This window comes from Colias croceus, chromosome 7, assembly GCF_905220415.1.
Source record: "Colias croceus chromosome 7, ilColCroc2.1".
Taxonomy (NCBI): domain Eukaryota; kingdom Metazoa; phylum Arthropoda; class Insecta; order Lepidoptera; family Pieridae; genus Colias; species Colias croceus.
The window spans coordinates 195,862-219,740 of record NC_059543.1 but is presented as its reverse complement, the minus strand read 5'-3'; the positions used below and the strand labels follow the sequence as shown (position 1 = coordinate 219,740).

At 37.0% G+C, this 23,879-nt stretch overlaps 2 protein-coding genes across 2 annotated transcripts; one reads left to right on the top strand and one right to left on the bottom strand.

Annotated features, from left to right (window-relative positions):
* Positions 1-2,815: 2,815 nt before the first annotated feature.
* On the bottom strand, positions 2,816-16,997 carry LOC123693182 (ankyrin-3). The gene is made up of 10 exons (XM_045638170.1): positions 16,760-16,997; positions 16,311-16,388; positions 15,556-15,911; positions 14,443-14,624; positions 11,925-11,981; positions 11,770-11,843; positions 10,829-10,976; positions 10,001-10,167; positions 5,339-5,473; positions 2,816-4,603 (listed from the first exon to the last, which is right to left on the bottom strand). The coding sequence occupies exons 2-10, from the start codon at positions 16,368-16,370 to the stop codon at positions 4,403-4,405; spliced, it is 1,380 nt and encodes a 459-aa protein (XP_045494126.1). The 5' UTR covers positions 16,371-16,388; positions 16,760-16,997; the 3' UTR covers positions 2,816-4,402.
* A 509-nt stretch (positions 16,998-17,506) lies between these two features.
* LOC123693329 (transmembrane protein 138-like) lies at positions 17,507-22,978 on the top strand. The gene is made up of 4 exons (XM_045638372.1): positions 17,507-17,747; positions 17,867-17,939; positions 19,540-19,711; positions 21,606-22,978. Exons 1-4 carry the CDS (start codon positions 17,620-17,622, stop codon positions 21,707-21,709), a joined length of 477 nt encoding a protein of 158 aa, XP_045494328.1. The 5' UTR covers positions 17,507-17,619; the 3' UTR covers positions 21,710-22,978.
* Positions 22,979-23,879: the final 901 nt, after the last annotated feature.

Here is a 23,879-nt window from a genome sequence, read left to right as displayed (position 1 = left end):
AAACTACGTGGGCCACTCTGAAAGTTTTGCGTAACTCATAAATAAAACAATTTATGTGAGTAATATTATAGTTACTACTTTTTAAAGTATTCTCCGTTACATTTAAAACACTTTTTCATCCGTTCAAACAATTTCTGGGGACATGAGGACCATTGGTCCGAGGGTATGTTTTCTGCGTGCTGTTTGAAAGCAATCACGGCCTCTTCTGGCCACGTAAATGTCGAACCACTCATTGAATCTTAGATTTTTGGGAAACCGAAGAAATCGCATGGTGCTAGGTCAGGATTGCGTGCGGCATAGGTCACGTGCTCTATGTTTTCAGAAGCCAAAAATGACTTTGTTTTGTTCGCGGTGTGCGCCGGAGCACTGTCATGGTGCAACAAGATGCGACTTCTAGGTCGTTTTTCCCTCATTTTTTCTAAGACATTGGGCAAACAAATAGTGGTGTACGACTCGGCATTAACAGTATTTTGTTGCTCAAGTGGTATAGTGCAGAAAGAACCCGTCTTAGAGAAAAAAAAACGCAATCATTTGTTTGTCGACCCTTCTCGCCTGCCTTAATTTTGTTGGTTTGCTGTCACTTTCAAACACCCCCAAAGAATATTGGTGATTTATTTTTAGAATATAACAATATATTCATGTTTCATATCCTGTTACGATATTAAACACATCATTAGAATGTCCGTGATTGTACTTTAATAGCATTTCTTTACACCAATCTACTCGATGTCGTTTTTGTTCTGGAGTGAGTTTGTGAGCAATCCACTGACAACAAAGCTTCCTAACTTTGAAATGTTCATGTAAAATTTTCTGAGTTGGGCTCATACCAATCCCCAAATGTCCTCGAATCTCCTAATAAGTGATATGGCAATTTTCTTAAATTAGTCGTCTGACGGTAGCCATATTTTCCTCCGTGATCGCAGTTGAGGGTTGACCTTCACGAATGTCATCATGGAGAGAAACATGGCCGCGATGAAATTCAGCATATCAATGCCTTACAGTCCTCAACTAAGGTGCTTCCCTCCCAAAAGTATTTTGAAGGCGAGCAGTGCAAGCTTTCGGAGAAAGCGAACTTTTAAAATCATCAAAAATCATCGCCCTAAAATTGTTTCGCGTTAGTTCCGTTTTTGCTACGTACAACGAACTTCAACTTGAGATAAAAAAAAATTGACAAGCGCTTCCCGCCAAATTTTTTTTTCCTCAACTTATGAGACTTCATATGTTAAAAAAATATAACATTCGAAATTCAAACCTTTATGGGTGGCCAGAAACGCAAAACTTTTAGTGTGCGCTAGGTATTTCTCCAACAACATAAGACATACTCACTAATTGTGTATAAGCCTGCCAATACATAGTCTGGTGAAATATATGAGATAATACACTAACAGGACTAGACTGCAAGACTCACCAAGAAGTTGAATCAACCGGACAACAATTAAATAGTATGAATGAATTGTGACTTGTAAAGTGCAAATGACTTTAAATTAATAAACAGTGTTTTAAGTGTAGAGAAGGGGTAGTTTTATTACATATAATAAACAATAAGCAATACAAAATATCAATCTTTTTATAACACAATAATTTTTTAAAGTGAAGTACAATTACTTGAATATACAAGATTGGGTCAATTCTATCAAATGATATTTTGATATGTACGTGAATATTGTATGATATAAATTTAAATGATATGCATATGTTATGCCCCGGCCACACTGCTCATCGCGCTGCCGTTACTCGCCGCGACATTGGCCCTCTGGCCACACACTGCTCTACTCGCGCGATCGATCCGCACTCGTATTGCGGGTCCCGTGACTCGCGCGCAAATACCGACAGGCTAGGGACACTGACCTCTATAACTATACGCTGGACAGGCTACTGCTGTCATTTTTTTGTGCCTATTTGAAAATCGCCATTTTGGCGCTGACGGCAACAGTGAGGCCAGTGAGGGGGAATGGAACTAATACTTGTGATGTAAAACTGAGTGTAAAACAAATGGTTTATTATCGATAAAAACTTTTCTGATATCGACTACAATGATAGAAATATTACCGACACTCTTTTTGATTCAGACTCAAATTATCCAGAGGTTAAACCTGTGTAAACAAAACGAAGCGACGAAATTTGTAATCTTATTAGTTCTCAGAACTTTCACCGGGGGCGCTTTGAATCGGCACAGCAAATAGCTGTCATTTTGTATGGGATAGCCAGTCCAGCGTATAGTTATAGAGGTCAGTGGCTAGGGAGCAGTGAGCAGGACGATGAGCACGACGAGTGGCATGACGAGTAACGCGGCCACACTACGTCTCTGCCTACTTTCCTCGTCACTTCCCATACCACTCGTCGAGTGTGTGACCGGCCGGTTACAACATCCCTTTACATAAATACACATTGAATCGTCTTCGGGATAGTGTATTCTTCTGTACAATTAATGTTTGATATAAAACAGTTGATTTTTGAATTGATTAGATAGTATAAGTAATAGACATAGTAACACAATATGAGTTGATTTTTTTTTTGTGTAAGTATTGTAAGTACTGAGATGTAAATACGAAATAAATAAACGATAATTTGGAAAAATAGTTTTATTCATAACAACTTCAAACTTAATCAACACTGGTAATCGTTTTGTTTTACACACGAAATATTAAAAACTCAAACTATACATTCGTAACAGTAATTGTTAGCAGAAAATATTATATTTTTCTGTTTTATGAAAAAATAGACTTTGTACTTATTTTATAAGGATTAACTATTGAGCTGATTTCAATCATCAATATAACTATATCTTCATATTCATTCTTCATTTCATTTTATCGCATATTTTTACTTGGTTATAAAAAAAGTTTGCCTTAAACATTTGCAATTCTTATTCTTATTCGATCACTCACATGCATCGGTATTTTTTTTTTTTCACGTATTTGTTACTGTTTCATAGGTAAATTTGCTGAAGCTTTTATTATGAAATTTTAAATTGAGATAGTTGAAAGACCAATATAATTGATGGGTTACCTTTTTTTTTAAAGTAAACCGTAAATAAGCTAAAATCAAAGAAAATTAATAATATAGCGATGTTACCGTGAAATGCAAGATCTAAGCTGCGGATAGATACCTATTAGTAATATAAAAGTATAAAATATCCAACAAAAACAATTATTCGTTGTTAAATCACAGAGCACCTAACTTAATTCATATTTACATCTTAATGATAATTATTATTAACTTATATATTACTTTATTTACAAACAGTTTACTTACATACAGTTAGATGTGACCAGAATTTTATAAAATTATCTAAAGAAAGTCCTTCTTTCGTTTTGTTTTTTGTTCAATACTGCAGTCTGCAGTCTCTTAAAGCTGGTTAAAATCAAACTTATAAGCCAACGTAAAGATTAAAAGATTCAGCTGTTTATGTTGCTAATTTTCGTTTCAAATTCAGACATTCGCAAGGGAATCAAATCCTAGTCTAGAAATTGGGTAAAATGCAAATTATAGCATAGATAAGTATAGGAAAAATTTAAGGTTTCAATATAGTAAAACATAGCCTTGGGTGCGCGAGTCCGACTCGCACTTGGCCGGTTTTATTTCATTTTCGAGTATGGAACCCTAAAAACAGAGTGTGCGTTTAAACAGCTTGAACACACACTTCTTCTCTCTCATATATTTAACATTTATGTTTTTTGTCTATCACCCTCATTTAACGGTATATTATTTACATCTGATTGTTTATTATATATTATGGTGCATTAGGTTAGTTCCGGATTCTGGGTAAATACAACAATGTTAAATTACGAGGTAACTATAGTGATTGATTAAACAAATCTTTGTTCATCTGAATGCTATTATTATCAAACCCGATTATTTTCCTGCTATAGCGTCACGATACTCCTAATAAAACAACGCCCTGAAGTGGTATTCACAACTAGCTGCGCTCCGCGGTTTCACCCGCGCTCCGCTCCTGTTGGTCTTAGCGTTGTGATATAAATAGCCTTCCTCGATAAATGGGCTGTCTAACACTGAAAGAATTCTTAAAATCGGACCAATAGTTCCTGAGATTAGCGCCTTCAAACATACAAGTTCCTCAGCTTTATTATTATAAAGCTGAAGAATTTGTTTGTTTAACTAATATTTTAGTATAGATTTATTTATTTGATTTGGCAACAGATGTACACCTTATATTTATAATATATTTTGACTATGTGACATAATTAGCATGCATAGCAAGATGTAGATCCAATTACAGGCAAATACAACATGCATTTTTGAGTTGTATGAAATTATAGCTTCCAATATTCTAATCAGAAAACATTATTTTAATCAGTATAATTCTATAGATATATAATTAGATAATTCGAATTCCCCTAATGCACCATACTCTATAATTATAAACGATATATGTCTGTGTCTACCGACTAACTCTCGCCAGTTGTTCCCGTAAGGCGGCGACTTGCGCCCGCGCAGCTTGCAGCTCAGTGCGCAGCTGCACGCACGACATACACCCGTCCCGCTCACTCGCGCGCGCTGCCGGTACGTCTGTCTCTGTCTCTCGCTCCACTGCCTCCGTCTGCTCGGTTTTCACTGTTATCTTCGGGAGGCTCGTGCTGGCCTGGATAGGGAATAAGAGATAAAATTGTTTACTAGGATTGTAATTTTTTAACAAGTACTATACGGTCTTCAATTGATTATATCTGATAAAAAATTAGACTAACGGGAAAGCACTAGTAAAAAAAGAAACGTCGAAATCGGTTTATCCAGTCGAAAATTCCAAGGTAACAAACAATATAGGAAAATATTCGAATTGAAAACCTCCTCCCTTTTTTGAAGTCAATATAAAATTAAATGATTAAATCATTAACGATACCGTACCAAAGTAATTGATTCGATTCAAAATGATATTAAATGTTGTTTTATAACAATCGATCTTTAAATATACAATTCTTAATATTCATTTTTGTTTTATTTATTTTTTTAACCAACGAATTAATTTATAATTACTTACTGACGGTTTACATCTATATAGTAAGCGACAGAATTTAAAATTATTTTCAGTCCTCCGAGAATATAATATTACAGGAACAAAATTCAATCACGCCTAGTATTTCCCCATTATATGGTACATACTACATATGTTAAGAAATTGCAAATTTAATATAACAATTATAATGTTATATATTAATTCCCAACTGGCAACCCGAACCGAGTGGGTGGTTATAAAAATGAGCTCGAGTCGATTATTTTATTATTGAAAATAGACATATAAAGTCATTTTGTAAGGAATTAAACCTTTCTAGGTTGAATTTAAAATCCCTAAGAATAAATGATTATGATAATATTATGTTACCGCAGCCCCATTGGTGGGCTTGGACTTGGCGACGAGCTTCTGGAAGTGTTCCTTATTCAACACAATCTTGACCGGTTTCTTGCCCGTCACTAGCTTCGTGGGCGCCTTGCCGTCGCTCAGCTGCACTAGCTTCACCTGCTGCAATTACTAATATATTTAATTATTTATATTAAAACTAGCTTTCCGCCCGCGGTTTCGCCCGCTTTGTGTAAAACCTTATAAATTATACACTAAAACCTTCCTCTTGAATCACTCTATCTATTAAAAAAAAACCGCATCAAAATCCGTTGCGTAGTAGATTTAAAGCATACAAAGGGACATAGGGACAGAGAAAGCGACTTTGTTTTATACTATGTAGTGATTATAACAGCTAATATTTAATAGCTTATTGCTTAAAAAAAATATTAGTTTTATCTAGACGGTAATGCAAGCACGACGTGCGTTTAGATTAATTGTCGTGCTGGCTGCTGCGTGGGTAGTAAAAAAATTCAAATCATGCATTTTTATATAGTTTGCGTCCAGCCTGAGTCTTGTATTGAAACAATGTAAGCTTTTACACGGCATGCACCAATCTAAATGATTATTGTGCTTGTTAGTCATACTTGCAGGATAGAAAATAGAAATCTTTTTCAATTAGCTGCGAGCACGTAATATGCATGCCACAATCATTAAATGAAACCATCATTCATACATGATACTACGTATGACGTAACGCATGTTGCACTACTATCTAGAGACTGTTTACAGACTGGATAATCATATATATATAAAGCTACACTACCACTCACTCACTGACTGACTGACATCGGGTTTCTCGGAAACTACGTGGAAAGTTGGGGGGATTTTGACGTGATCGTATAGAGGTGCGGCGAGTGACCACCGGAAAAATATTGACAACTCCAACACCCTGGACAAGAGAGTGGACCCCTGGAGGTGCGCAGAAACGGTGCCACCTGGAGGGGGGGTGTCTGAACAAAAAATGCTCGGAACTGGTGGCGATTACCAGGTGAGGTGGAAAAATGGGGATTTTCGCGAAAACAAGATGGCCGCCGTACTTTGCCAAAATCGCCGTTTATGAATCCTTACGTCTTAAATTTGGCACACGTGCTCTGTTCGAGCCGGCGAATCGATCGGTGCCCCGTTCGAGTGGCTCCGGGCCCCCGTTTCCAACTTCCATACAACGTAAAATCCAACGGCCCGCGGAAACGGTGCGAGTTGGGTGGGGGGTGTCGGAACTAAAAATGATCACCACCCTGGGACGCTACCAGGGAGCCGTAGTGGGACGCTCGATTTTGGAATTTTTCCATTTTTGGCGCAAACATAAAAACGTAAATTTAGACGAGGTGGTGCAATGGAGAAATACACCAATGATGCATTCGTACTCGCCCAGCTCCCAGGATATCCAGAAAAATCCGAAATCTTAAACTTTCCCTCATCTCTCGAAGACGGTCAACGGCCCGCGCAAACGGTAGCAGCTACATCTGGGGTGCTCAAACTAAACTTGGAGTAGACCTCGAGCAATTACCACAGATAGTGAAAAAAATTCAAAATGGCGGAAAAAATGGCCGCCGCCATACAAATTCTAAAACGGCCATCGCTGGTCCGATTGCGCTGAAACTTGGCACAGGGGCTTTAATCGAGCCGCATATTAAGTTGGCATACTCATAATCGAGTTTCCATAGCTGGTTTCCGAGTTTCATACAACGCGATATTCGACGGCTCTCCAAAACGGCGCGAGATAGGTGGGGGGTGTAGAACTAAAAAATGATCAGGAAGATGGGGTGCTACCAGGGCAACCGAGAAATTTCAAATTGGACGTAATTTTTTTTTCAAAAAATGGCCAATTTTTCAAAGCAAGATGGTGGCGCCGGTTCCGTCACGATCGGTCTGAAAATTGACTTCTGTGCTCTGATTGGTCAGATTTACAAAACTGCATACTCAGAATTTCTCTCAGACCCCCGGTTTCCATTTTCCATATATCACGAAATTCAACGGTTCTCTGAATCGGTGACAGGTAGGTCGGGGTCGCCGAAGTAAAAAATACTTCAAAACTTGGTCCGCTTCCAGGCATATAAATTTTTTTTAAAAAGCGAAATTTTTTTTTTTTCGAAAATTTTGTATGGAAATTCCCATAGTAGGAAGGGTGATTGAATAGCAACGGCAAAGGACGGCGCCGCGGGCTGCTTGCTGCCCGCGCACCGCGCAACTTCGAGGGTTGACAGCCTCCCGGAGTAGAAAATATTTATTAACTTTTGAACTACCGCACGAGCCAAGCGAGCGAAGCGAGCGAGTCACGGCAGCGGCCAGCGTAAATATTCAAATAGGTAGCGAGGAGCGAAGCGACGAGCGTGTTAGGTTAACTTTTGAACTACTTACCGCACGAGCCAAGCGAGCGAAGCGAGCGACTCGCGTCAACGGCCGGCCTAAATATTGAAATAGGTAGCGAGGAGCGAAGCGACGAGCGTGTTAGGTTAACTCTTGAACAGTTTATAATGAAAAGTCACTGCCCGCTATCGATAAGACGTTTCAAAAATTTTACCAATATTTGAATAATAAGTAATTTATAAGCAGTTTAGGTAGCGAGGAGCGAAGCGACGAGCGTGTAAGGTTAACTTTTGAACTACCACACGAGCCATGCGAGCGAAGCGAGCGAGTCACGACAGCGGCCGGCCTAAATATTCAAATAGGTAGCGAGGAGCGAAGCGACGAGCGTGTTAGGTTAACTTTTGAACTACCTACCGCACGAGCCAAGCGAGCGAAGCGAGCGAGTTGCGGCAGCGGCTGGCCTAAATATTCAAATAGGTAGCGAGGAGCGAAGCGACGAGCGTGTTAGGTTAACTCTTGAACAGTTTATTATGAAAAGTCACTGCCCGCTATCGATAAGACGTTTCAAAAATTTTACCAATATTTGAATAAGTAATTTATAAGCAGTTTAGGTAGCGAGGAGCGAAGCGACGAGCGTGTTAGGTTAACTTTTGAACTACCACACGAGCCATGCGAGCGAAGCGAGCGAGTCACGGTAGCGGCCGGCCTAAATATTCAAATAGGTAGCGAGGAGCGAAGCGACGAGCGTGTTAGGTTAACTTTTGAACTACCTACCGCACGAGCCAAGCGAGCGAAGCGAGCGAGTTGCGGCAGCGGCTGGCCTAAATATTCAAATAGGTAGCGAGGAGCGAAGCGACGAGCGTGTTAGGTTAACTCTTGAACAGTTTATTATGAAAAGTCACTGCCCGCTATCGATAAGACGTTTCAAAAATTTTACCAATATTTGAATAAGTAATTTATAAGCAGTTTAGGTAGCGAGGAGCGAAGCGACGAGCGTGTTAGGTTAACTTTTGAACTACCACACGAGCCATGCGAGCGAAGCGAGCGAGTCACGGTAGCGGCCGGCCTAAATATTCAAATAGGTAGCGAGGAGCGAAGCGACGAGCGTGTTAGGTTAACTTTTGAACTACCTATCGCACGAGCCAAGCGAGCGAAGCGAGCGAGTCGCGGCAGCGGCCGGCCTAAATATTCAAATAGGTAGCGAGGAGCGAAGCGACGAGCGTGTTAGGTTAACTCTTGAACAGTTTATTATGAAAAGTCACTGCCCGCTATCGATAAGACGTTTCAAAAATTTAACAACATTTGAATAAGTAATTTATAAGCAGTTTCGACTGACTGTAGAATCGCTGTTAGCAGATGTTAGAAATGGAAAGGAAATTCGAATGCATTTTCAAATGACTGAAGATTTCTGCCCTGGGATGAGCCGCGAGCTGCTTGCAGCTCGCGCACCACGCAACCTCGAAGGTGGACAGCCCCCCGGAATAGAAAATATTTGAATGGGGAATTTATAAGCATTACCGACTGACTGTAGAATCGCTGTTAGGAGATGTAACAAATGGATAGGAAATTCGAATGCATTTTCAAATGACTGAAGATTTCTGCCCTGGGATGTTTCGCGGGCTGCTTGCAGCCCGCGCACTACGCTCCCTCGAAGGTGGACAGCCTCCCGGAGTGGAAAATACTTGAATGGGGAATTTATATAAGCATTAACGACTGACTGTAGAATCGCTGTTAGCAGATGTAACAAATGGACAGAAAATCCGAATATATTTTCAAATGACTGCCCTATTGCTTCAACCCAGGGGCAAAAGGGGCTCGCGGGCTGCTTGCAGCCCGCGCACAACGCACCAGCTAGTCTTATACTATAAAAATGAATCGCAAAATGTGTTGGTAAGCGTATAATTCGAGAACGGCTGAACCGATTTCGTTAATTCTTTTTTTATAATATTCCTTGAAGTACGAGGATGGTTCTTATGGAGAGAAAACGAAAACATGTACCACGGGCGAAGCCGGGGCGGACGGCTAGTATAATATACAAGGCTAGTTTGCTGAATATTATAACTTTCATAAAAAGAGCGCGCAGAAGTGAAAATTCTTAAGCAATATTTAAAAATACCATAATCGTCGCCTTACTTCAATACGTGATGGTATTGCCATGACGCGATCTTGAAAATTTACTCTCTACACGCCTCAAGAAGTTTCACTTCAAAATTTAAAATAAAAGTTAATAAACGCGGAACGAGTGAATTGTATGCTAGATAAAAAAAATGTGAAAGGGGACTTCAAAACTATTGCTATTTTTCTACCAATTTTCATGTAAAGCTAGTGAACAAATACCTGATAGTGGTGCGGGTTCCTGTCGTTAACAGCTAGCACTTTATTGTTAAGTGCGAGCACCTTGAGTGCGCGGGGCGGTGGGGGGGCGCGCGCGCGGGGGGACGGGCACGGGGACGGGGGAGGGGGGTGGGGGGTAGTGCTCTCCTTTAGCATTAGCTTGCCTGCGTCTGGGGGGGAAGGAATTCAATAAACATTTTAGTTAATATACGTAAATAGTCGTTTTAAGTAAATAAAACATACTATACGTTCGAAACAAACAGTATACATTAAAGCAATGGTAGCTCAGTGGTGAAGAGCTCGGACATCAAATCGATAAGTCGGGGATTCGAGACCGCATGTCATAACATTTCCACTGCTCTTTAACAGTGTAGGAAAACATCCTTAGGAAACCAGCAGTATAAAAAGGTAAGGTAAGCCCTTCGAGAGTGCCATACCGAAATGTTATTTTATTTCATTATGAAATTATGTTAAATTTTATTGCATTTGTCTCATTTTCACTAACGATAATCAAATACTGCCATCTTACTATGTACATTATACATGCCTTATCGTTTGTATGTATATCTCTTTATTTATAATATCAATGTTATTAATAAAAATTATATTATTTATAAGTAAATAACTAAAACCCTATTAGAAATTACTATTAAGTACCCTAGGAGAAATTAACAAATACGTAAAGATAATTCTACCATATCAGAAATTGATTCGTAGAGCAAGGTTCATTGAGCGAGGCGATAAAATGTAAAACAAAAGATCTCATCATTATTCTGAACTAAAAATATTTTTTGAAGTGAAGTTTTTTTTACAATTTTTCATAACCCTCACCGGAGAGCACGACAGTCCGTCCGCTCTGCAGCGCGGTGAGCACGGTACCGCCCGGGTCGGCCGGCAGTAAGGTGATGCCGTGCCGCTTGAGCAGTTGTGCTGCGTCGCTCGTTTCTGTCTCACTGCTTTGTCGCGCTTGTTGGGGGGGCTGCAATTCATTATTATTTTATTTCAATCAGATTATCATCCATATATTTGTTAGTATAATTCAAAAAGAAATATTATTTGTTATCTCTAACTATATATTGCTACCCTACTACAGATTTTTTTTTAACTTAACAGGGAAATTCCGAATCTTTTGTAACTACACCGTCATGCTGATGAATAAATAAATTGTTTCTTATATAAAATTCTCGTATCACAATCTTAGTTATCGTACTCCTCCAAAATGGCTGGAGCAAATCTCATGAAATTTTCAATGACTGAGCCATATCGCTTGTTTCTATTTCATAATATACAAAAGCTTGTTTAATATCAAATTAATACAATATTTCAAATAAGGAAGATGTCTTTAATTTCTAAACAATTTCCGTGTATAAAAATGTAAATACCTCAGACTATAGCAAAATGTGCAATAGAAATAGAAACTTGTGGAAACGCAAAATATTGTAACTATATTCATTTTACTATCTACACATGGGTCATGGGTGTATTATATTATATCAAACTACAACACTTTCTCGCGTCAACTTAACTAAAGCTTCTGACTGAATGCCGTATACAAAACTTGGTCATGTGAAATCTGAAAATTTTCTCCTGTGTAACATGCAACGCCGTTAGTTATTTATGAAAGCATTTTATAACTTTTAAAAGTCGGAAGTGTGATTAAAATAATCTCGGTCAATTTATACACCTTGGTATTCCACAGGGATCTATTTTGGGCCCATTATTTTATTAAATCACACAAATTTTAGATTCATATTATAAAAAAATATTCTTACCTCTGGCTTGATTTCTACTTCTATCATTTTTTCCTGTTGCTGCTTTTTTGGTGTTGTTTTCGTTTCAGCAATTTCTAAAAATAAGACCATCTCATTAATTGCAATTGTTTCAAATTTAAATAATTATATAAAATACATTAATAAACGAAAATTACTTTGTAATACGGCGAATTCATTTTGCTGCTCCTTAACCGGTTCTTCGGATGTCTGTTCTGAAAGTAAGTAAAACTATTTAATCAAAAATTATACTCTATTGCTTATATTAGGAGTAGGCATGCACGTGTTATGCCGGCACTACACATAGGCCAACTCGTTGGCAAGCGCGTTGGCACAGCCACTGGCCCAATGTGTAGAACGGGCGTTGGCGCATTGGCGGTAGGTATTTGAACGTTGGCCGGCACGCTAGCGAGCTTGCCGTGCGGTGTCGGCAACATCAAAGGACACTTGTCGCAAGCTTGGCGCACCATCCACACATTGGCCGCACGATCAGTTTGACTGTAGCAGCGATCAAGAGTGCACGTTTTTTCTTGCGGCGAATTAACACCTAACTTGACGAAATGGCGAACAATATGAGTAACGAGGAAACATTTAAATTTATTGAGCTCTATCAGAGTGAAAACTGCCTGTGGAACCCAAAAAATAAGTACCATAAAAATAAATATTTTGTAAGTATTAAAAGTGCTAAATAAATAAGATTATTGGACCAGAGGCGGCTCGTGACAAAATTGTATGGGTGTTCACTTGAAATAAAACAATAGGTTTATAGGTTCGCTAGCTATGCAGATACTGAGCCATTCTGCGCACGCGCAGCCTGTGAATAGAGAGCATAGCGTACGGGATGTGGGTGGGAATAGGTGGGTGGTTGGTAGTACTTTAATCAGTCGTAAAAATTTCCAATTTTAGGAAGATTAGAAAAATAATTTTAACAATAGTTAGGAAATTTCGATTGACAGAAAAATTACGATAAGTCGGAAAATTTTCTATACGGAAAGGAAAATTTCTATACGCCAGGAAAATTTATATATGTAGATAAGGAAAATTTGTATAAGCCAGGAAAATTTCTATACGTCAGGAAAATATCTATACGTGAGGAAAATTTCTATACGCCAGGAAAAATCCATAAGTCGGGAAAATTACGATAAGTCCGGAAAATTCCTAAAAGAATGGAAAATTTCCATAATCCCGGAAAATTTCTATAAGTCAGGAAAAATTCCATAAGTCGGGAAAATTTCTATAAGGAAAATTTCAATAAGTCCGGAAAATTTCTATACGTCAGGAAAAATTCTATAAGCCAGGAAATTTTTTATACGTCAGGAAAATTTCTATGCGTCGGGAAAATTTCTATAAGCAGCAAAATTTCTATAAGCCAGGAAAATTTCTTCACGTCAGGAAAAATTCTATCAGCCAGGAATATAATATACGTGATATACGTGAAGAAAATTTCTCTTTGCCGCAAAAATTTCTACAATTCAGGAAAAATTCATAAGCCGGGAAAATTACGATAAGTCGGGAAAATTTCTATACGCTAGGAAAATTTCTATACGTCAGGAAAATTTATATAATTATGTAGATAAGGAAAATTTGTAATAAGTCAGGAAAATGTTTATAAGCCAGGAAAATTTCTATACGCCAGGAAAATCTCTATACGTCAGGAAAATTTCTATACGCCAGGAAAATTTCTATACGTCAGGAAAATTTATATAGATAAGGAAAATTTGTATAAGTCAAGAAAATGTTTATAAGCCAGGAAAATTTCTATTCGTCAGGAAAATTTCTATACGCCTGGAAAAATCCATAAGTCGGGAAAATAACGATAAGTCGGGAAAATTCCTAACATAAAGGAAAATTCCATAAGCCCGGAAAATTTCTATACGTCAGGAAAAATTCCATAAGTCGGGAAAATTTCTATAAGCAAGAAAAATTTCTCTTTGCCGCAAAAATTTCTATAAGTCAGGAAAATTTCGATAATTATGATAAAACTTCAACTATATTCAACTATAAATTTATATTTAAACATGGTATGCAGAATAAATAACCTTATATTTCGTGTTTCTCAGAAATAATTCTGAAGAGAACTTAGTACAACTGCAACGGTTCCGTGAGATGGGAGAGGATACAGAAGATTGCTCTAAACCGTTGTTAGGCGATTGTGAAGATAAATTATTATTTATTTTATTAAGTATTTAATTTGATAGATAAATTAAAAAAAAATCAGAGAGATAATGTAAAAAGCAGTTTTAATCCTACTAATATTATAAATGCGAAAATTTGTGAGGATGTGTGTGTGTGTGTGTGTGTTTGCTACTCTTTCACGCAAATACTACTGAACCGATTACAACGAAATTTAGCACACATATAGAAGGTAACTTTGATTAACACATAGGGTAGGTTTTATCCCGGAAATCCCACGGGAACGGGAACTATGCGGGTTTTCCTTTGAAAACGCGGGCGAAGCCGCGGGCGGAAATATAGTGTCTATATTATATACTGGATGGGTGGAACGGCACACAGCTCGCGGCGCGCTGTGTGGAGCGGCACACAGCTCGCGGCACACAGCTCGCGGCACACAGCTCGCGGTGCGCTGGGTACAGCAGCACACAGCTCGCGGCACACAACTCGCGGCACACAGCTCGCGGCACACAACTCGCGGCACACAGCTCGCGGCACACTCACCCTCGTGGCGGTCGAGCAGGCGCACGACGTCCGCGTGGCGGTTGCGGGCGGCGAGGTCGCGCGGCGTCTTGCGGAACTTGCAGCGCGCGGACGGGTCGGCGCCCGCCAGCAGCAGCTCGCGCGCGGCTGCCACGTGCCCGCGAGCTGCCGCCCAGTGCAGCGGCGTCATTTGCAGCATGTCGCTAAACCGTAACAAATCATATTCATGCACTTAAAACTTCGATCAATAACAACTAGATATACAAATACGATATACAATCTTAAACAAACAAAACAAAACTATGCCCTCAAATGTGTTCTATGAGTTCTATGTAAAATTCTAGTCGTAAGAAACCAACGTTCAAAAATCGAAAAGAAAAATCAGCTTATAAGCACTAATAAGCGTCAACTTAAGGTTCATTCTGGAAATATAACAATAGAGATAATTTTTTACAACCACAGTGAGATGATCAATATACACAAACTAAATTCAACCTTAAAACAATGAAATAACGTCTCATTTACGACTTTGTTATTATAGCTGGATGTTAAATGTTATTTATGCTATATTATAATATGTATCTACTCTTCATAATATAGTATCTACAGACACCAGTATAGATGTACTATAAAATATATAAATGTAAGTCCCCACTTTGTTCTCTACAACTAGGGAACGCCCATAAATTAAGTGAAGTGTTTTTTTCAATTTTTTGTTAAATAAGAATATTTCTTTGGTTTCAATCAGAAATAAAACTGTTTTAACCCTTTCCCCCCCCCCCCCCCCCCCAAACACCTCACGTACCTAATTTATGGACATCATGACATCATCGTGAAACACAAAATAGACTGTTAATAAAAATACTTTGTTTATTGTTTCAATTCACTTTCAAGTTCTTATAAGAAATGTACAAAGGTTTAATATTCACTAATGAACAAGACCAGCAGAATGTGCTTCCTATTATTCTGTTATATCAATTAATGTTACATTAACTATCTTCATGGCTATCTTGTATGCACAACATTTTAGACATTGGAATGACGGAATACTTATAAATAAAATGTTTTAACATTTTTGTTGCTCTAAGCAGCTTTCAGTTTAAACTTTACTATCAAGAATAAAACAACACTCACCGACAATCAATACTAGCTCCATGATTAATCAGCAGAGTGATCACTGATGCATTGCCAGCATGAGCGGCCATGTGCAATGGAGTCCTTTCCACCTTCGTTCGAGCGTCTCTACTCACTCCAGCTCGTAATAACACTGCGCAAGTCTCCACATGTTTGTTAGCAGCAGCCAAGTGTAAGGGGGAGGTGCCAAGCCAATCTGTTGTGAAGGGAGCGCCCTTAGCCATCAATTCCAGTACTGTAGCGGTGTCACCTGCTCGAGCGGCCAGTAACAGCCTCCGACCAAGCTCCACTGCTACTGAAGAAGTCTGTACCCTTGTTGTTGTTGGTGTTGTACCGGAGCTACATGTTGCTTCCGACTGAAAATGTCATTTGATATTTTGGATTTTAAGCTGCTAATAGTTACATTAAAATAAAATAACTATATTTTTTTTCATAAAAAATATAAATAGTTTGCATTGGTTATATGATTGTATATTATACATGTGTACCATGAAATTGTATTATAGTTTATTCAACTTCTCTTGGACTGTAGTCTATAGATCACATGCACCTAACTAACTAAATTGGTTATTAAAAACTATTTGGATGCCACACATACTGAACAAAGCAAGATTTTATTGAATAAAAAGTAGTAGTATGAATCCAATGTAGGTATGTATTTATAATGTATATTGTACATTTATTTCAAATACAAAGACAATTTTGTTAGTTAACTGATTGAAAACTTAAAAATAAAATAAAATGTAAGTACTTACAAAAACTGGTGGTGATGTTAATTGAACCAAAACATCGTCCGCACAAAACTCTGAGGTCATCTTGACCTTTCACTTCTTCTGAAATTAATTATTGAATTAAACTTCATTAAAATTCCAAGTTTTAAAATCGTGTAAACAAAAACTAAATACAAATTATATTTATAACCCCAATCATGTTATATCCATTGTCACCGTGAAGTATTTAGACAATATTGTTCTAATCATAATTTGCCCTTTCTGTAGAATAAACATTTTGTACGAAATAATTAAAAATATCTTGCTTTTCTATTTCATACACATTCATACTTAAAACAGGATATGGATAAATCAGAGCGAGCGCCAAGCACTTTCAATATCAGATACTTCCTTTTCCTGTCCCAATGTCGACGGAAGTTATTTTATTAGTAAGAAATGCTGTTCTTTTTTATTGATGCGAGCATTTAACTTACTTTTAATAAAAGCGAAAATATTCCGAGCTTATAAACACATTATAGCTTCGTATTAAAATGATATTACACACCAGAGGAAAATGTCAACATATTTTATACATTTTAGTGATAGCTCGTCTCGTTTATCGAGAATCGACTTCAACATTATGCCGCGAAAATAAACGTCAATTTTTAGATAATGTTAAACTTTAATTTTCGTTAAATTTTATACTGTTTTTCTTATAAGGAAAAGGGAATGGTGAATATTATTTTATTACACTTAAATGGGTTCAATGATAACATAATATAATCTTATTTATTTTTAATCCTAAAATAATAATACATAAGTACTTTCCTTTTACACGCATAAATATTTCCTAGGTAATTTATAATAACTTAGTAGGTACGTGAGTAATAATAGTCGTAATAGGTACCTAATATACCTGTGTAATATATGTGTAATATACACATTTTTTTATTACTAAAGTATTGTAAAACAATTGAAAATAATCTTGATCTGTGATCTTGATTCAGATACAGAAAAATAATCATACAAAATTGTACACTTCGTCTTTAAAAGCCATTATAAAAAAATAAAATAAATAATGTAAAGAAATTTTCCACGAAGGCCAAGGGCCAAGGGCATCCTGAAGGCTTCTCTGTAATCTACGGTGTTTTGTATTGATTACAGCCACACAGCGAATTTAATAATACATGGTATTGATTTCTGACGATACTAATTGGTACTTGAAACGTCACTCATCACTGTCACATTTGAAACAAAACTGTTTTGCCGTTTGCGAGATTTTTGTTTTTAAATAAATTTAATTAAAATCAGGAAAACTACGTGTATAAAACACGTTTTCAGCAAACGCGTGAAAATGAAAGTATCAGTGCCGAGATATTCAACATGTCTTGTGTTTCAAATGCTATTTATGTGTTGCGATTTATTATTCAACTGTTGGAGTCTGTTCCCGAAGAGTCGAGGGGGATTGCTTCTTTTGTTCTTGTAAGTATTTTTCAATATTGTTTCCTATTTGAATGTAACTCATTCGACGGATTATGCTATAAAATGTTAATAATAATATTTAATACTGGAAGCAAATTGTATTAATAAATTATTTGTAGCTTTCAGGACCTTTGTCTCGTGTTGGCTATAACATCCATACTGATCTCTTTCTTCTCAACATATTTATTTCAAGTAAGTACCCATTTCATTGCAATTCTATAAATAGGTTAGCTGTCTATAACTGTATAGTTCAATTAATTAATCTAATTACTAAGTTATTTGTGAGGCACCATTTTGTATTGAATTGATTAAAATTTCAATGACTCAAATAGATTTGAATTTAATTATGGTGTATTAACATTAAAAGCATGCATAATATGGAGAGAAAGGGAGAAAAAAAGTCTGTACATAAAGTATACAGTACTTAGTTTAAAAGAAAGTTACTTCCTGCTGTCTGCGCCTATGTTTTCTTAGATCTTTGTAACTATGCAACAAATTTTGATGTAAGATTTTTTAAATAGTAAAAGGTTTTACCTACATCCTTTCCCTACTATTGGTATCAGAGTGTTAGACTAGTTATACTATAGTCTTCTTCGACAAATGGGCTATCTAACTTTAGTAATTGGACCCGTAGTTTCTGGCATTAGCATTTATAACCATACAAACAAACTCTTCAGCTTTATAATATTTGTATAAATCAACACTACACTCATGCAGAGATGGGGCAGGTCCACTTGAATTTTATGAAAATTGAAATTTTATAAAATTGTTGCGTATTCTATTCATTGGAAATCCATTGTGAATTTGTATCTAAACTTCTAAATTATTAAGTGTGACAGTTTCAATGTTTAGATGTATGGAAAGATATTTGTAACTCAATACAATCAGCTATGAATCCATACTAATATTATAAAGCTGAAGAGTTTGTTTATTTGAATGTGCCAATCTTGGGAACTACTGTTCAGATTTGAAAATTTCTTTGGGTGTTAGATAGCCCACATCGAGGAAGGCTATAGGCTATATATCATCTCGCTCAGACCAACAGGAGCAGAGCACTGCAGGTAATATATAATATGCATGTTGCTGAAATATAAATAGTGGTAGTGACTAATCTATACTAATATTATAATGCTGAAGAGTTTGTTTGTTTGTTTGAACGCATTAATCTCGGAAACTACTGGTCCGATTTGAAAAATTCTTTCGGTGTTATTTATCGAGGAAGGTTATAGGCTATATATTATCACGCTACGACCAACAGGGGTGAGCCACGGGGGTGAAACCGCGCAGAGCAGCTAGTAATACATAAGTTGATGGGTTTTAGGCAGGAAAAAGCAAAGATTGTTAAATAAACTTAAGATTCTTTATTAGACGATGCGCGTAGTACGAAGGGTAAAGACGGAAGAGAGAAATTATAAGATGACACATAGGTATTTGACATACACATTTGTTTATACAAACTCTTTTCACCAACATAAGTGTATTCAAATTTTAATGGAGGGAGCAAGGAGGTTTTAATTATTATCTAGCTGTTTATGAAATGGATGAATATAATTAAAGTAATCAATTTAACAACACCATTTAATAAAGCGTTTTGTTGCCTGAATAAGCTTGTTGGTTGTGACATATTTACTTAATGCCTGCCTGTGTTTTCCATTGTACTATATATTTCTAAATAGCTTGACTAATTTTAATTATATTTTTTGTTTATCTTTAGGTGGCTTAGATTTACGATCAAATTCAAAACCACATTAAATGCCGATTAACATACAAATTTGTTATTCTCCAATTTCAGGCTGGTCTAATCGAAGTGCTGATCCGCAAGTTCCGCGTGGCCGGCGCGGTGACGCTCGCCTACTTCCTGGTCTCCATTGCACTACAGTCGGCATGGATCATCGAGAAGTGGGAGGAGTCGGAGTCCATCTCTAAGCCGCTCGTGATGGTGCTGTTCACATTGCAGCGCTGCAGTGAGTAGCATTTGTATTTTAATAAATAAAAATAAATTTTATTGCTGGAAGAAATTGAATTAAAGTTGAATTAAAGTTGAGTGATAACTAAGGCCATGTCCATGGACATCAAACATCGGTCACAATTGTAAGTCAAACCAGAATCTAGCTTTTGAGATATAATGTATTTGGTGTTTGTTGACAAACAAACTGGGCTCAATTATTGTTTTTTGGAATAACATTAGTTTTTCATCTGTTTTCCTTCTTCATAAAAATTTAAAAATATTGTAAATAATATTGAGTTCAAATGTTGTGAAGTGGAATATTAAATGTGTGATCGTGCGTGCGTGCGTGCATAATTTTTGATCGAAAAGTGTTGCATTGGTCGGGAGTTTTCTCGTTTTATGAAAATTGGTCAAAGATAGCTGCGGCAGAAACTAGGTGTTAGTTTCTTTCAACGAGGTAGCAATCTTTATAGTCGGCCGAGTAGTGGCGCACGTTCTGCAATCATGGGTGAAGGGCTGAGGTGACAGTGGCATGCCGCTCGATAGCGGATAGACGCATGGGCAAGAAGGTGTTGCGACGTTGCCGCGCCGCACGACAACAAAATAGACATGAGTTGATGCGACGTTGCCGCGCCGCACGACAACAAAATAGACATGAGTTGATGCGACGGTGCCGCGCCGCCCGACGCAATCATGACGAGCGGATGATGAGACGTTGCCGCGCTGCACTACTTACGCGTTACGGGTGACAGATGCGAAATAATTTTTCAAATCGGACCAGTACTTCTTGAGATTAGCATTTCAAACAAATAAACAAACTCTTCATCTTTATAATATTAGTATATTATATTTTTAATATACTTAGACAAAAAATACTGTCGTCCGCCATTGAGCGCCAGCGCAGATATGGCGGAATGCAGTGCAGAGCATTTTTCATTTTCGAACTATTATCGACATTGTTCTCATTAAAAAAATATTCAAAAGCGCAGCGTGCAATGAATAACGCGCTGTGCTGCGCTCCGCCATATCTGCGCCGGCCCTTAGACTGAAACACCAATTACAGCGCATGACAACACGCCTAAGTAAATAACTTCACGTCAGGTGTTTCGTTGTTGGATCTTGTTATCGTACTGGTGATTTGTTAACTTTTTTCTTTACGGTGACTCTTTTTCAGTAACAAAAGTTGAATCGTCTCATATCACCATGACGTCTAATCGTGTGCGGCATATTCCGTTTTTGAAGATCGAATGTGGTGTTGAATAATCTATCTACAACTTTTTACTTATATTACATGTTTGGATATAGCTTGGATATAGGCATCCGCTTAGAAAGGATTTTGATAAATTATATTCCCAAGGTTATAAAATAGGTAGGGTATGAAAGTTTGTAACATATTATCTTTTTTAACCACGCGGGCGAAGCTTCCGGCAACAGTTGTTAGTTACAGTTAGTTTATAGAAAAGAGAGTTTAGAAAGGAATAGAAATAAGGGAGAGTGTAACAGGATTTTTATGACTTGCAATAACAGTAGGTACATCTAAATTTAAGCTACGCACGTTACACAGCTTGTTTACTACAAGGTTAAAAAATTCGTTAATTCGTTTTCGTTCTTGTATACTTATAACTAATATTAAAACGAGGTAACCTTGTGAGTTTTTAAAGTTTTAGGGGGTAATCTGAATTTACTGTACTGATTTTGTGCATTTAGAAAGTATTGTTTGCCGAGTAAATATAATTGTTTTCTTTAGAAAATTTTAATCAAAGACACATATTATTATTGTGTTTACATACATAATTAAAATTATAAAAATAATACCAAAAATAAATCCTTTATTGATACATATACTTTTAATCTAATAGTAACGGGGAACCCCTTTCGTGTGAATAATCGTACACTTTTACACATTCCAGTGGCCCCCGGCTACTACTTCTTCTACAAGCGCGCGTCCCTGCTGGTGTCGGACCCGCGCTTCTACGAGGACATCGACTGGATCAACCAGAACATCGCGCACTAGACCACACCCGCGACAACTTCACTCGCGACTCGCTTGCTAGCTGCCAACGATAGGGTTGCCACCCGATGACTTTCTGCGACATGGGCGCTTGTGTTGCCAACTCTTCTTTGTTTTCGTTTAACGTTCGGCGAATTTGTGAAAGGGACTTTAAACTTTAAGCTTTGCGGATTAGTTGTATTTCGGTGCTGTGCTTCTATGCGGACTAATTAATTAAAATGAGTCCATTGTAGTTAAAGGAGAGGTGGTGAAACATATTTTATGCACAACTTGTGCAGTTTCCACATTCCTGTAGCGCAGAGATTTGCAGTATTAATAAGAAAAGGAAGTTATTTTTTAAATAATATGGATAATTAATAATTATAATATTTTCGTTAGTGCGTCTCGAGAGGATTTAAACATTCCATTAAGATAAAAAATGTTCAGTAAGTAAATTATTTATAAAGAAGTGTAATATAATTTTATTTCTGGCGTTTTTTTCAATGGCAACCCTACTCATGATAAGAGAATTTTCTATAGAAGCATATGCATAAGCTTTTACGAGCCTATTTTTCACCTCTCAATAAGAATTACTTTCATACTTAAGTTCAATTAAGTTTCTGCACGACACTGATTTCTTGCACATAATATGTTCTGTCTTTGTCAGTTGACAACATTTCAGCATTTGTTTTGTAAGGATATTTAGCGATAATAAAGACCCACGGGAATGGAAGTAATTTTAAATATTGGCGCGAAAAAAAGTATGTAAAAAAAATAAATAAAAACCCGCCATTTTAATTTGGTTACCAGAACCGTGGGCGTTATGATATGGCCATAACTGCTCGCCTCGAATGACGCCAAAACCAACGAGAATCGTAAGAATGACGTGAAGACTGTTAAACCGGATTAGGCTTGCACAAGTAGCGGATAGATGTAATGTTATTGTTAGGATAATATCGCAGTATTTTGTAATTTCTTGTCAAAAAATATTTCTTGAGGAGCCCCGGCTCCGTCTATACATTGATCTTGATCGTTGAAAAATTTCCTATTTATATTTACGTGGCGATACTTCGGCTGGGTCCGAGAGACCCGGGCGATCGTAGCTGAGCTACAGTATACTATTTAATATTTATACTACTATTTTGTAGATATCAGTATTTCTGAACATAACTAGTCATAGGGTAAGTTTTTATAAGGATAATTTGGATCTCAACTGCGTTTCTGTGTCGATCTGTGACCTGTGTAGTTGTAACAGTTATTGTATTATCTGTATTCAATAAATAAATCAATGCATATGGTGTTTTATTTGTTTATTTTTGTTTTATTATTTTAATTCCCTATTTGAACTGGTTATAAAAGTGAAAAGCAATGGAAAAACTAATTGCTCACATATGTAGAAAATGTTGAAAGACTTTTATCTTATGAACTTAAATCGATCCAAAAATTATAATAATTGTTTAATTAGAACATAATATGCATATTTTTGTTTCTCGACGTATTATTCAAAGAGGCATTCAATGACAATGAGGCATTCCAATATGTTTCGAAACAAAATTGTTCTCGAACTCTCGAGAGACTCTTTGATCGTATCCGAACCGTATTTTAATTGCATATTGTAAGTTATTAAAGCAGCGTTTCAAAACTAGTTACATCACGCCGCCGGCGAGTGCTCAACTTTTATAAGCGCGTCTGCAGCTAGTCCAGAAATAATTATGAAGTTGTTGCTCTCATAATGATTGCAACTCGCGCCTGGACTCTGTATATTGCAGCAAATTTCTCGGAAAGTTGCGTACTTTGCGATATCGCCTGAAGTTATTTTTTATGATGTCACGATATTATTTCGACGCTTATACTTTCAAAATAATTGTAAATCATATTTTTATGTGGCAAGTGCGAAAAGCTAAAATAATATTTACATGTCAATTACTTTTAGAACCGCTGTGAACAGTGATGTGGTTGTATGCAACAGCTTTGTACCTACCATTTATTTAATCATGTGGTAAACCTTCAGCCTACTACTATAATATATACCTAGTTACTTTTTACTAATCTATGCTACAGTCACAATCACAATTTTTAGTCGTGCATATCTACGTCCAAGCTATTTCCTATTTAGAAATAGGTAGTATTACCTACATAATTTTAAACTTTCATCACATACTAAGTAACTACTTAGTTACTTACACATTAAGTA